The sequence below is a fragment of the Monodelphis domestica genome, chromosome 6, assembly GCF_027887165.1.
Source record: "Monodelphis domestica isolate mMonDom1 chromosome 6, mMonDom1.pri, whole genome shotgun sequence".
In the NCBI taxonomy this organism is placed as follows: Eukaryota; Metazoa; Chordata; class Mammalia; order Didelphimorphia; family Didelphidae; genus Monodelphis; species Monodelphis domestica.
Genome location: NC_077232.1, coordinates 278,762,988 through 278,777,846, shown reverse-complemented (window position 1 = coordinate 278,777,846; position 14,859 = coordinate 278,762,988). Strand labels below are relative to the sequence as shown.

The window sequence follows — 14,859 nt, the reverse complement described above, 5'->3', positions numbered from 1 at the left end:
CAATAAGAAAAACTAAGTTCCAATTAATGGGAATAACAAATCCCACAAGGTAGTTGTATATATACCAAATTCATACTCTTTACAGTTATAATTATTTAAACTATGAACATTGGGTCCAACCCAATGGAAACATACAGTATAAATTTGAACAATTTAGTCAGATCACTTCATGGAATTCATTATTTGCACCAATCAGGACCTAGTTGCATCCAAAAAGTGGCATGGACTGGGTATTTCCAAGGTTCTGCATTCAGTTTCTCTTTTCTCTCTATATGCATTCTTGGAGGATTTCATTCTCTGTAGTTTCAATCATCAATACTACATAAATGCTTCCCCCCAAATTTATATCTACAACTCTGACCTCTCAGTCTGGTATTTCTTGAGACGGTTCCTCTTCATGTCCTGCTGGAACCTCAAGCTAAACACATGTGAAAATAAGTTTATAATCTCTACCTTCACTGTAGCATAAATCATATCCTCCCAATTTTCCTCCTTCTGTTCATCTTACTGAAATTCTCATTTACCCAAATTCAAAATCTTGGAGTCATCTTGGACTCTTTCCTTTATTACTCCCCATGTCCAATCAACAAAATCATAGAATTTCAGAATTGGAAGGAACTTCAGCAGCAGAGGAATTCCTACTATAATATACCTGACAAATGGTTATCCAGTCTCTTCTGGAAGACCTCTAATGAGAAGAAACACACAAGTGCTGCAGGCAGCCCATTCACTTTGGAAGATATCTAGTAGTTAGGAAATTTGACCAATCATTAAACCTAAATTTTCCCTTTTTTCCATCTAGTTACTCCTGGTTCTGCCCTCTAAGACCAAGCAAAACAAACCTAGTCTCTCATTTACTATGATAATTCTTCATATAATTCTTAAAAATGTATTTATGGTTATTATTTTTAAGTTCTGAGGTGTCTCTCTCCCTCCCTTTCTACTTACCCCACAATAGAGAAGACATCATTTGATGAAAAAAAAGTGTATGTGTGTGTGTGTGTGTGTGTGTGTGTGTCTGTGTGTGTGTGTGTGTATAAAACCATGTTATGCATGTACCTTCTCATCAGTTCTTTCTCTGGAGTGGACATTCACAATTATTCTTCAAATAATATTGCTATTGTTGTATACAATGTTCTCTTTGTTTCACTTAATAATTTCATGTAAGTTTACCTATGTTGTTGGTTTTTTAATTAGCCTGCTCGTCATTTCTTACCATGTAGTAGTATTCCATTGCAATCATATGCCACAACTTGTTTTACCATTCTCCAATTGATGGGCATCGCTTCAATTTCCAGCTCTTTGCCACCACAAAGAGAGCAGCTATAAATATTTTAGAACATATAGGTTCTTTTCCTTTCTCCCTGATCACATTGGGAAACAGACTTAATAGTTGGGTCAAAGGGTAGGCATCTATAACTCTTCCTCATCCTCTCCAACATCTGTCATTTTCCCTTTTTATCATTTTAGCCAATCTCATAAGTATGAGATTTGAAAAGATATCTCAGAGTTGTTTTAATTTGCATTTCTCTAATCAATAAATGATTTGGAGCATTTTTTTTCACATGACTAGATATAGCTTTGATTTCTTCATCCAAAAAACTTCCTGTTCATACCCTTTGATCAACTGAGGTATGGCTCATATGATTACAAATTTGACAAAGTGTTCTTTATAGTTGAGATATGAGACCTTTACCTGAGAAACTGTCTGAATCACTCCCCACCCCCATTTTTCTGCTTTCCTTCTAATCTTGGCTACATTAGTTTTATTTATATAAAATCTTTTTAATTTAATTAAAATTATTCATTTTATACTTCATAATGCTATCTATTTATTTATAAATTTTTCTCTTATCCATAAATCTGATAGTATATGTTCCATGTTCTTCTTATTTGTTTATGATAGCTTCCTTTATGTCTAGGTCTTACATACATTTTGACTATATCTTGGTAAATGGTATAAGATATTGATCTATTTATACCTAATTTCTGCCAAACTGCTCTCCAGTTTTCCCAACATTTTTTTTAAACCAAATAGTGAATTCTTATCCTCAAAATAGATCTTTACATTTGTTAAATACAAGGTTACTATTATCTTTTACTACTATGGGTGTATGTCTGTTTGGTTCTACTGATCCGTTTTTCTATTTCTTAGCCAGTACTAGCTAGTTTTGATAATTACTGCCTTATAATACAACTTAAAATCTAGTACTAGACTTCCTTTCTCTTCCATTTTTAAAATTAATTCCTTTGACATTCTTACCCTTTGGTTTTTCCATATGAATTTTATTTTTTCTAGTTCAATAAATAAATTTTTGATAATTTAACTGGAATGGTACCGAATAGTTTTGTTATTTTGGATCTGCTCACCCATGAATAGTTAACATTTCTCCAATTATTTAAATCAGACTTCATTTGTAGAAAGTGTTTTATAATTATGTTCATTTAGTTCCTGGATTTGTTTTGGCAGGTATTCTCTCAGGTATTTTATTCTGTCTATAATTATTTTAAATGGGCTTTGTTGGTGACATCTAAAAGTGCTGATGTTTTATGATTTATAGGTTTCTAGCTTAACCTTACTACAGATGTCTGCTGATCATGTTAGGTAGATGCCTCTTGTAATTTTAAGGAAAAGTCCATTGATACCTATCCTTTCAAGTGTTTTTAATAGAAATGTATTTTGGCAAAAGCTTTTTCTGCATATGTTAATGTTATATGATTTTGTTGCTTCTGTTATTGATATAGTCAATTATATTAATAGTTTTCCTGATATTAAACCATCCCTGCATTCCTGGTATAAATCTTCTTTTTCAAAATGTATAATCTTTGTGATATAATGTTGTAGTCTCCTACCTAGTATTTTATTTATTTAGGATTTTTAAATCCATATTCATTACTGAAATTGGGCTATAATTTTCTTTCTCTGTTTTCTCTCTTCCTGGTTTAGGTATCAGCAACATATGTTTAATAAAAGGAGTTTGATAGGACTCTTCCTTACATATTGTTCCAAATAATATTTATGTTTTTAAATAATTTAAATAATATGTATTAATGTTAGAATTAGTTGATCTTTAAATGTTTGGATAATTTACTTGTAAATCCTTCTGGTCCTGATGTTTTTTTCTTTTGGAAGTTCACTCATGGCCTGTTCAATTACTTTTTGTAAAACAGGTTTATTTAAATATTCTATTTTGTCTTCTATTAGTCTAGGCAGTTTATATTTTTTGTAAATATTCTTCCATTTCACTTAAATTGTTCAATTTGTTGGTATATGATTGGGCAAAATGACTCAAAATATTTTATTTTAAACCCTTATCTTCTATCTTATAGATTCTTGCTGCCTTGTAAAGTTATTTGTTTCTAGTTGTTGGATTCTAATTTTTAAAGACTGAATTTCATCCCTGACTTTTTGATTATCCTTTTCCTTTAGATCTGTTTTTCTTTGTAGATCATCTTTCAGTTTCTTTGCCTCATTTTCAATCTGGTCAATTCTGGCTTTCAAGAAACTATTTTCTTGTTTTAGTTCATGTGCCTCTGTTTCCAGATGACCTATTTTGCTTTTTAAGTTCTTTTACCAATTTTCTTCAGTATCTCATTTTTTGAATTGTGTTTTCAGTTCTTCCAAAACCTATGCCCAATTTGCAGGAGTTCCTGAGTTTTGTTTGGTGTTCCTTTGGTTCTCCTCTGTTCTATTTGTTCTTTGTTCATTACCTGGATAGAAGCCATCAATTATAATTTGTTTTATTTTTCTGTTGTTTACTCATATTTTTTCCCTTTTTCCACCTTAATTGACTATATTCTTGCTCCTCTGTTTATTTGCTGGATCTGTGGGTTTGGGCTATTCAGTCCTGAAGGGGCTTCTTCTCTCCTCTGCTGATTAACTGGATTAGGCTGATGGAGCTGACCTGTTATATAAATGAGCCCTCAGGCCATATCATCCCCAGCTTCCAGCAGAAGCTGAAGCTGAAGGTAAAGGTGGGGAGGCTGAAGGTAGTTACCCTCCTCCTCCTCTCTTCCTTTATACCAGCCACCTCCCTCCCAGCTACCTGGTCAGAGCCCAGATACTCTGTCACATGCAGCCTTCACCCTGGGATCCTAGTCAGCCAGATTCTTACCACAGGTCTCAGTGCAGTAGGTGGGGGAGGAGTTGGAGATTAAGTTTCTTTGCCCTCTGAAAGCTTCTTATCTGCACTATTGCTAGACTGGATTAATTTAGTTGAGTTTATCTGCAGAGTAGGATGTGCCCTGAGGCCAAAACCTATAGAGGCAGAGGCCCAAGATGGAGGAGTCTGCCCCTCTCCTCCAGCTGCCTTCCTGCCAGCTGTGGTTAGAGCCCTGAGCCCCACACACCTAGCTGTGGTAGTAAAGCACTCCCCCACGTCAGGCTGGAGCCCTGGCCTGGAGATCCTAGTAACCACCCAAGTCTCAGCAGAGTAGGTAGAGGAAAGGTCCTGGGACCTTCCTTCTTTATTTTCCTTCAACCCAAGAATTCAACCTTCTCTGTATGCCTTTTAAATTTAGTCAAGCAGGAAGGTACCCCAGCTTTATCCTGTTGTTGTATTTGGTTTTGTGTCACCCTCAAAGTGCTTTGTTTTTGATTGGTATGTGGAAGAGGCATGCATGCAAAGGACAGAAGCTGGAGATGGATCAGCTGTCAATCAAAGGAAAATTCCATTTGGAATGTAACTGAAAAAGCAGTTTGGAGCCAAGCCAACGAGGACTGTTTTTTGAGGCTTTTGGCTTTCATACTTTGGGAAATCATGTTTAAAAAAATTTTTCAAGTGAGGTGTGCACCCTTTCAAAAACTGTCTCCTCACATGACTAGTGACTAGTAGATTCCTCGCTATTTGCCTCTAAAGCCATAATTGATTCAGCCATGTCAGAGAGATGATCTATAAATGAAGCTGGATGTTCCCCTGTATTTTGCATGAGTTTATCAAATATTACCCATGCAGTAGGCTTTGAGCAATAGAACTTAATAGCTTGGAGCAAATCTTCCCTACATTTCCTCAAGTAGGTCATGCTTGTGGGATTTGCAAAATCAAGGTCTTCCCTTTGCTCCTCTGTGGGCCAACTAGTCAGATTGCTTTCTGACCTGGTCTTCTCAATGAATTGGCCATGCTCATGGGGGTTAAACAGTTCAGACAAGATAAATTCTACATCTTGGAAATCTGGATCAAAGATCCAGAAAGCATGTTTGAGTTCTTTCTGCATCTTATAGGACTGATCAATAAATTTTAGAACCCATTTCTTCAGTAAATCAAGCTCCTGGGTTGTAAACTGTCTATGCACTTTTGAATGTAACACACCAGCTGTACTTGATAATTTAGTGAAATCCGTTAGTGGAAAAATTTTTTCAGGTTCACTATCAGACTTAGTATCCTTGTCACTGTCATTTCCCTTTGCATTAGCCTTTGTTTTCTTTGCCTTTCTTTCTTTCTCTTTGGGTGCACTATCAGTCTGGCCATTGTTCTTGTCCTTAATCTTCAAATATGTTCTTAATAACGTTTTCCAAGTTAGTATCTACCAACACCATCTTTGCTGCCTTTTGGGGAATTACAAATCTATAGATGTTCTTCAAATAGGTCAGTGTCTGAATGGCTGCCATGGAGATAATATAAACTTGAGTCATACTGTGCCAAATGACAGTTTCTTTTTGGAATGGCCATTGTAGTATGAGCATCATGGTGTTGCTCAGGTATTCCACTGAATCAACTATCATACTGGTCATTTTACTATAGAGGATGTTATAGACCCAAAATCCAGTAATGGCTGCAGGCACAACAGCTCCACAGAGCACTTGCTTAAACATTTTTTCTGCTGTTTCTTAGGGATTGTAAAGTTCAGTCTTTTAGGGGTGCCAAACTGTAATAGATGATATTTGGAGGGTATATTTGATGGTATACTAGATAACTAATGGATCAGGGTAGTTATCTTCTTTTTCCTACCCTCCTCCCTTTTATACTTCCCTTCCTCCTCCCTCTTCCAATCTCTCTTCCTCCCCTCTTCTTCCCTTCAGTTTCCCTTTCCCCCTTCTTCAGCTTCCTTCTAAGTCACTCAGGGTGAGCTATGATGTTTCATAGGAAATACTCTTTTCTCTTCTTTATCTCAAATAAAGGTTTATTGGGGAAAACAGGAAAGATGGAGGATAAAGTAAGAGGGATGGGATTTCCCTATTATCTACAATGAGTGTTAGGTTGGAAGATATTGAGAGAAATGGCAATTCAGTCACTAGCATGAAACAGAGCCAGTTAGAGAGAGATATATGGACTATTGTCTTTCTTCTTCTTCTGCCTTCAAATCAGCCAGGCCACCTCCAACTTGATTATCCCAAGTCCCAGAGATAAACCCAGCTTCTTCCTTCAGTCACCACCATCAGCCAAAAGCCATCAAAACAGTCCCTGTTGCCTTGGCTCCAAACTGCTTTTTCGGTCACATTCCAAATGTAATTTTCCTTTGATTGACAGTTGACTCATCTCCAACTTCTGTCCTTTGTATGCATGCCTCTCCCACATATGGAAGGGTTTTCACAAAGGACTCAATTTTTGCTGCTTCTAAGCTGCCATCTTGACTCCGCCCATCTTACCTTCTGTCTCAGAATTAATACTGACAGGAAGGGCTAGGCAATGGGAGTTAAGTGACTTGCCAAGGGTCACACATCTATAAACTGTCTGAGGCCCAATTTGAATCCAAGATTGCCTGTGTCAAGGCCTGGCTCTCAATCCACTGAGCCAGCTGCCCCCCCCCAATAACTCTTAATAACTGCTTTGATTTTCTCTTCATTAGTGATATATTTGCCCTTTTCATTTTTGAAGCTGGTAATTTGGTTTGCTTCTTTTTAAAAAATATTAACCAGTGGTTTATCTATTTTGTTGGATTTTTCATAAAACTAACTCCTAACTTTACTTATTAATTTGATCATTTCCTTAAATTTGATTTCATTAATCACTTTTAATTTTTAGGCTTTCCAGTTTGGTGTTTAATTGGGGATTTTAAATTTGTTCTTTCCTTAGTTTTAAAAAATTATATATCCAGTTGATTGATCTATTATTTCTCTACTTTATTAATATTGTGAATTTTAGATTTACTCCACCCTGCTTAGCCTATAGAATTTTAGCAACCAGGAATGTATACACCCCTACTTAAGGATTAAGAGTGGGGGAGGAAAGTCTGTGACCCATGTGTGCTAGCAAGTGACAAATCAGAAACAACTGACTGACCCCCTGGGCTGTCCAAAGCCAAGTTTAACCACAGGAAGTGATATAAAGAACTGCCTTTACATTTCGTGTCACTTCCTGTGAGAGGGACGTGGCAGTGAAACTTGAATGTGGAGGAGCTTGAGAGTGAGACCGCAGACTGTCATGTGGTGAGTTGAAGGCTTACTCCCCTTTCTTGGCTTTTCTGGAGGTAACAGCCTCCATAAAGGCCCCTTGGCTGAGGCCTCTGAATTCCTGCCAGGTTCAGACCAGGCCAGGGAAGCTATCCTTCCCTTTTTCCTCTCTTTCTCTCTCATTCTTAATTTCTTCCTTCTATTGTAAATAAACCACCATATAATTCCATTCTGACTTGAGTATTTCCATTCTGACTTGAGATTTAGAATTTATATCCCTGGCAACCAACTAAAAATATATATTCAGTCCAACCATCTAACAGTATAAGCATTTTAAGATATAAAATTTCCTCTAATTACTGCTTTTTCTGTACACCATAGGTTTTAGTATGTTGTCTCATTATCATCATTCTCTTTTATAAAGTTATTTTTTCCATGACTTGTTCCAATTAATTTTTAATTTGTGTTTCCATGGTCCCTTACTATGTACTTACTGTAATGTTACTGCATTGTGATCTGAAAAGGATGTATTTAATATTTCTGCCTTTCTGCATTTACCTTTGAAGTTTTTATGCTCTAATATATGGTCAGTTTTTGTAAAGGTACCTGTACTACTGAGAAAAGATATTATTCCTTTCTATTCCTATTCATTTCTCTCCAGATAGCTATCATATTTAGCTTATCTAAGACTCGATTCATCTCCTTGACTTCTTTCTTATTTATTTTTTTGGTTAGGCATCTAGTTCTGAGAGAAAGTTGAACTCCCCCACTATTATAATTTTTCTACCTATTTCCACCTATAATTCATTTAGCTTTTTCTTTAAAAATTTAGAGGGTTAGAGAAGGGAAAACAGTGAGAAACAATAGGATAGAGGGAAATATACAACTAGTAATTATAACTCTGAATGTGAATGGGATGAACTCACCCACAAAATGGAAATGGATAGCAGAATGGATCAAAAACCAGAATCTGACAATATGTTGTTTTCTTTCTTTTTGTCCTCTTCGGGTCTAATTTACTTTTGACCACCAACTCCCTAATCTGCATCCCTTCTAAAAGTTCTTCTCTTGTCCTCTCCCCTTTCTTTCCTAGTGCTTCACCTGTCCACCTTTCTTTGTCTCTCCCTTCTCCAATCCCCTTACCTTCATATTTCTCTATGAAGAAGACTTTTACCCTTCTAGATGTATGTTATTACCTCTTTGACACAGAACTGATGAGAAAAAAGTTCTAGCATTACAGTCCTCCACCCTTCATCCCATTCACAATAACAGTTCTTCCATTAACATCTCTTTTATATGAGAAAATTGTTCCACTTAATTTATTCCTATCAAATTTTATTTTTTAGGATAATTCCATTACACTTAATTTAACCCCATGCCTTCTCTTTACATGTATGTTCTTTCAAACTACCCTTATGGTTACAGATAATGCTTTCTCATATAAGAGGTAAAGAGTTTGACCATAAGATCAGTACTTTATCATTGATCTTTCATGTTTCTCCTTATGGTTTTCCTGATTCTTATAGGTCAAATTTTCCATTCAATTCTTATCTTTTCCTTAATACCTAAGTGTTCTTTACTTTTTTTTTAATAATTTTTTTTATTTGTAGGATTATACTCAGCTTTTCTGGGTAGGTTATTCTTGGTTGTCAACCCAGTTCCTTTGTTTTTCAAAATACTGTGTTCTGTGCTCTTTGGTCTCTTAATGTAGAAGCTGCTAGATCTTGTGTTAATCCTGATTGTAGCTCCATGATATTTAAATTGTTTCTCTCTGTGTGACTTCCTCCACAAATCTTCCTTCCTCCTAATATACTGCTTGAATCTCTTAGATGATCACATTCTAATTTGTATTCTAGTTATTAATACATCTTGTCTTATCTCCCCCAATGGTATAATACTTCACATGTATTTAGTACTTAATGATTTATAAAACTCTTTATATCAGACTGAAAGATTCTATTTGTTTTACATATGAGACAAACCTAGGCCAAAAGCCTTGACCAGTAATAGGAGTAGTATCATACCTGGGGCATGAACTGAAATTTTCTGACACAAAATCTGGTCCTAAAATGTGTCTTATTCAATGGTTCCCCCCCTCCCAGGGTTTAACCCAGTTATCTGCACAAAGTAAGGCAATCATTAGCAGACAACTGTACTAACATCAGACAACTACTTTTCTAGCAAGTTGATTCCAATAAAATGAAAGCAAATTATAATTTTTATAGATTTCAGTGCAAATTGTCTCCTTTCCATTTTAATACAATTTTTCTTTCAATGAACCAGATTTGCTTGACAGATACCTTATAAACTGTTCATTGAAAAATATTACCCAAAAAACTATACGAACTAATATAAAGTAAAGTGAGAAAAACCAGATCATTGGGCAAAGTAAGAGCAGTGTTGTAATTATGATCAGTTGTGTAAGATTTGGAAAATACTCTGCTCAATATAATGATCCAATGACTCAAGAGGAAAAAATGCTATCCATCTATAGAGAAAGAACTGAGGAACTCAGACTACAAGCTGAAATATAATTTTATCACTTTTTTTGGGAAATATGGTCAAGATGGACATTTCTTTTGCATGATTTCACATTTATAATTGATATATTGCTTGCCTTCGCTTCTCAGTGGATCTGAGAAGGGATAGGAGAGAGGGGGAGGATTTGGAACTCAAAATTTAAAAAGAAAAGAATATTAAAAATAAATTATAAATTAAAATGCTAAAAAACAAAAAGAACAAAAAAAATTTAATATCCAAAGGGAGGAAAACATCACCTCAATGTTTCCCTTATTAACTACACTTGGAAACTCCAGTTTTCTTACCTGTTGAACAACTCTGTTCTCAGTTTAGATTCAGTAAGTGGGTCTCTGACTGCATCATCTCTATATGGATAAACATACCCCACAGTTAACGGTATAAAGAGGAGCAGATGTTTTCATTATAACTTTTCAATCCCCAGTACATTTTGCAATAAATGATTTTTCCTACAAATTCAACCTTCCTATAGGCATAAAGTGAGTTTCCAAAGCAAAGTGGCAAAGAGAGCCTCCAAACTTTTAAATAAACTTTCTTTTCCTAGGCTTCCAAAAGCCTTTGAGTGAATACTAGTTACAGCAATATCAGGAGAATTACAGGGAATTAATAACAGGCTCCTTCAGGGAAGAAGCTAAATCTTTTTCCAAGTTCTCCAACTGCCAACTCTGTCCATGCTTACTATATTGCTTTAAGGACTACTGAGTTCAATTTTGTCATGTATAGATTAGAAGTTAGAGTGCTATAAACCGGAGGAGAGTAGCTAGAATAGTATTAAGGAATGGACACAAGGCTGAGAGTCACTTCACACACCCAGCTCTCCTTCTGACTAGTAGTCTAAGTCTAGAGTAGGTTGGGACCTATTCACATTGGCTCCCTCGAGACAGTTGAATTTTCAGCCTGAGCATTTACATCTCCGAAATCTGTAAACACTATAAAACTGGGTTTAATTGACTTGTTAATTGTCTAAGCTTAATCACGTAGATTAAACTGCAAACGTGTGTTGTGTAGGATATGTGTGTATTTGGAAAACTGGTTGTTTAACACAATTGTGTTAAACAGCAATTGTGAACCTTAAAAATTCTCAGACCCTACTTCATAAGGTTGGATTGTGAACCTTAAAAATTCCCCATTGGGACCATTCTCCATTTGGGCAGTGAAAGTGAGAACTCTACTTCACCATACTTAAGCATGCCTTAGGGGAAGATAAAGTTGTAAACTCTTCTCTGAACAAAGAAAAGTACTTAAACCCATACTTATAGTGGGACAAAAAGTTCTTAAGCCATGCCTATTTTAGGACTAATACAAAAGGGTGCTAAGAACCTATAAAGATCAAGCAACCTGTGAATTTACAAGGAACAAAGAGGTGAGAAACTTACTCAGAGCTTTCCTGGTGTGAATTACTCAAATAGATTAGTCTACTCAGGTGTGAACTAAGAATGGTCTGTCCTTTGAAAAACATCTACTGTGATTAGTAGATATAAGGACTTAGGGGAGGTGACATAGGAGAAAATGCCCTTTAAATAGGAGCTCAGATTCATTCAGAAGGGCATTCATATTGAGGATTGAGCTGGTGGAGGCAGCTGAAATGATGCAGGCCTGGTGTTACTAGAATCCTTGCTTGGACAGATCTTGTGGTGAGTGATTAAGGACTGACTGATCTTTCTCTTAAGGACTTAGGCCTGGGTTGGCCAGGGCTGCCCTGGGCTGGCCTATCCTTTTCTCATTATTCCCCTTTTTCTCTCTTTCTCTCCTTTTCTTTAATTCCTCATTTGTATTAATTAAAATCTCTATAAAACCCAGCTGACTTGAGTATATTTGAATAATTGGGAATATTTCCCTGCCGACCACCTTATATTTGATTTAAAAACAAAACACTGTAGTGAAAACATATTTCCTGCGGTCACAACTTACTCATCCACTCTTATATCTACTACAATTTATATCTTCCACTATTTTAACTCACTACAGTTTAAGGCCTCCACCATTTTAATTATTACACAACCCACTGAAGCCATTCTGTTCTTCAACTCTCTTGACTGTCAAAATAGGATACATATTGCCTCATTCATTAATCAAGCAAACATTAAGTTCCTGCTGTGTGCAAAACACGGAGGAAGATGCTAAAATGAGACAAAGAAAGGATTTAAGACACATGCATAAGTAATTACTATACAAGTTAGATTATGGTAGGTACTCAAGAGAATGCTCGAACGCTCTGGGAACAGTGAGCAAAATTCTAGCTCTGACATTCACTTACTAGATGTATGACATGGCAAGTCACCTAACCTCTAAGCTTCAATTTCCTTCATCTGTCAAACAGCTATATATTACTTTTACTACCAATCTCACACTTTTGATATTTTAAGACCAGCTTTGTAAAGCACTCTATTGAAGTGAGTCTTCAAAGCCTAAAATGTTTTTTGACCAACACAATTTAGCTTCTTTTTTAAGGGGGATGTTTCTTATATTCATGCTCCCCTTTCTCTCCTCCTCCTTCCCTCTGTAATTCCCAGATATCAATCCCTGACCCAACCCTCCACAGGGCAGCCTGTCAACCCAGCAAAACCCAAAGTGACTTTTGGAAGAGTGAAAAGCAGGTTTGTCTTACACTCCCATGTGAATGCCTCCTCCAGGGGGTGGTCTCCCAATGTCACCATCATTCTTAGGCACTGACACAGAGGGTTCCTCGTTGATGACACTTCTCAGCTCATGAAGAAGTTGTTTTAAATCCCTTGTTGGGTCTTCCTTCAAAGCAGAAACTTTGGGAGGTACCTGAATTATAACAATTGTTTACACAACAGTGTAACCAGTTAACATTGTGCTTTCCAGATAGATGTATCCCCATCTGTAAAGATGTTATTAACTATCATTCTAAACATATTCAACATTTTCTAAAGGATTTAAGCATTTAAAGTAGAAATTATAGATTTTTAGAGATAGTAGAAATCTCAGAAATTTAGCCTGCCCATCTAATTTCATAGATGATGAAAGATAATTTTTTTTCAAAATCAGCCCTATATTCTTCAAGATTATAAAACACAAGAGCAGCTAGGTGACACAGTGAATAGAGTGCTGGCCCTGAAGTCAAATCTTTCTACCTGTGTGCCCCTGGGAAAGTCACTTACCCTTGTTTCCCTTAGTTTCCCCATCTGTAAAATGATCTGAAGAAAAAAATGGCAAACCACTCCACTATCTTTGCCAAGAAAATCCCAAATGGGGTCATGAAGAGTCAGATACAACTGAACAACAAAAGAAACAATATCTTACTAGCGCTTTTGAGGTGAATTCTATTCTGCATTGTTTTATACTTTTTGATATGTCTTGTATCTACCCAAAACCTTCATCAATCCTAGATCCTCTTACCCCACAGGTCCCTCCTTTCTGAGATCACCTCCTCTTACTCCCATTTATGTCTTGTATATTCATAGCTATGTAGATGTTGTGTTCCCCTTTAGACTATGAGCTCCTCGGGGACAGGGGACAGGCTTTTACCTGCCTCTCTAGCATAATGCTTAGCACAGTGCCTGGCATATATGTAGTGAGCACTTAATAAATGTCTGATGAGAGACTGACTGATAGTGTGATTGTCTCAAATCCTGAATCATTGCAGAGCTTCCTAAAGGAGATTCACAATCACTTAAAAGAATTTAGTCCAACTATGCACAAAAGGAAAAAAAAATCAAACACATGAAGAATGCTTCAATTACACAACTCTTGAAGCTCACCCACCATTCTGTCTACACCTTGGATAAACACTATCTGTCTATGCATGAATCATCCACTAGGGTTGAACAGTAATGGCGTTAATTTCAGTAGATCTGAAAAGGAGAAAGGTAGTCAAGATTGCTTTTGGCAAAGGGCATCATGATTTTAATGATGCCAAAGTTTCTCCCTGAAACAACTGCCTGTATTTTTAACAACAGAATTCTCCTGGTGATGCTAAGTGACTTCAAGAATACCATAGCCTCTGAAGATGATTCTGTGGCTTGCCCAAAGATCAATACAGAGGAGTGTGATGGGCATGGGAAGGCTTCACTGTATTATCAGAAAGTGGACAAATGATGTCAATGAAGAAATGGATAACTTGAGAAGTAGTAACAATGCTATCTCCTTATTAGAAATAATAAAAGCATTACCAAGATACCATGTACTACATAATTTATTTTTGCAAAATTTTTTGGAAACAAAATCTAGCTTTACAACTAGCAACTACAGCTACAATCTAGCAATTAAAATAAGCAATTTTCATATATATATATATATATATATATATACATACATACCCTTTTGTCTTTAATGGAAAATTTGTTGAGATAAAGTTGTATATATGCATTTCCTCATTTACCACAGGGGTTAGAAAAGGTACTTACATGACTTACATAGCTGATAGAAGACTGGGAAGATGGTAAATTGGCAGAGTGGGGTCTGGAAGAAGGCAATGATGTTATAATACGCTGTTTCACTGAAGGGCTTGGGGAGTAGCCTGGAGTCTGAAGTTCCTATATATTAATATAGATAAATACATAAATATAAACAGACAAAAGATTCTGATTAATTTCTGGCCTTTTAAAAACCAAAGAATTCTGAAACCCAAGTGCAGGTGCATAAATGTGTGTCTTCATTGTTTTTTTAATTACCTGGAAACAAATTTATGATTTAGGAGAAGTGACACAAGTAAAAAAAAAAATAGTGATATGGTCCCAATTCCATTCTCCAAAGGATACTCTATTTTTGAGAAAATGGAAGAAGATGGATTCTGCTCTGCAACATAGTTCTATATGAGACTCAAACTGCTCTGTAACATAGTTCTATATGAGACTCAAACAAGGTATAAACTTACATGGTGCTACCCAAGGCCTTCTTATGGTCATGAAATCAATACAAATCAATTTTGGATACTTGGGTCATGAAAAAACTCTAGAGTTGATATGAAATAAATTCTACAGACTCAAGATGGCAGCAGATAACTGCAAGAAGTATGAGAGTTGGGC

General features: G+C 36.1%; 1 protein-coding gene across 19 annotated transcripts in view; it reads right to left on the bottom strand.

Annotated features, from left to right (window-relative positions):
• Positions 1 to 14,859, bottom strand: part of CCDC158 (coiled-coil domain containing 158) — a 114,811-nt gene that overhangs the window by 17,839 nt on the left and 82,113 nt on the right. For 16 of the 19 annotated variants that reach the window (XM_016422980.2, XM_016422985.2, XM_016422991.2 and 13 more), the window contains 4 exons: positions 14,239 to 14,367; positions 12,477 to 12,640; positions 10,156 to 10,215; positions 362 to 418 (listed from right to left, as the gene is read on the bottom strand). In XM_016422980.2, coding sequence (XP_016278466.1) covers positions 362 to 418; positions 10,156 to 10,215; positions 12,477 to 12,640; positions 14,239 to 14,367 — 410 coding nt within the window. The remainder of the gene's footprint in view (positions 1 to 361; positions 419 to 10,155; positions 10,216 to 12,476; positions 12,641 to 14,238; positions 14,368 to 14,859) is intronic. The other 3 variants (XM_016422988.2, XM_056803284.1, XM_056803286.1) reach the window with 1 other exon arrangement.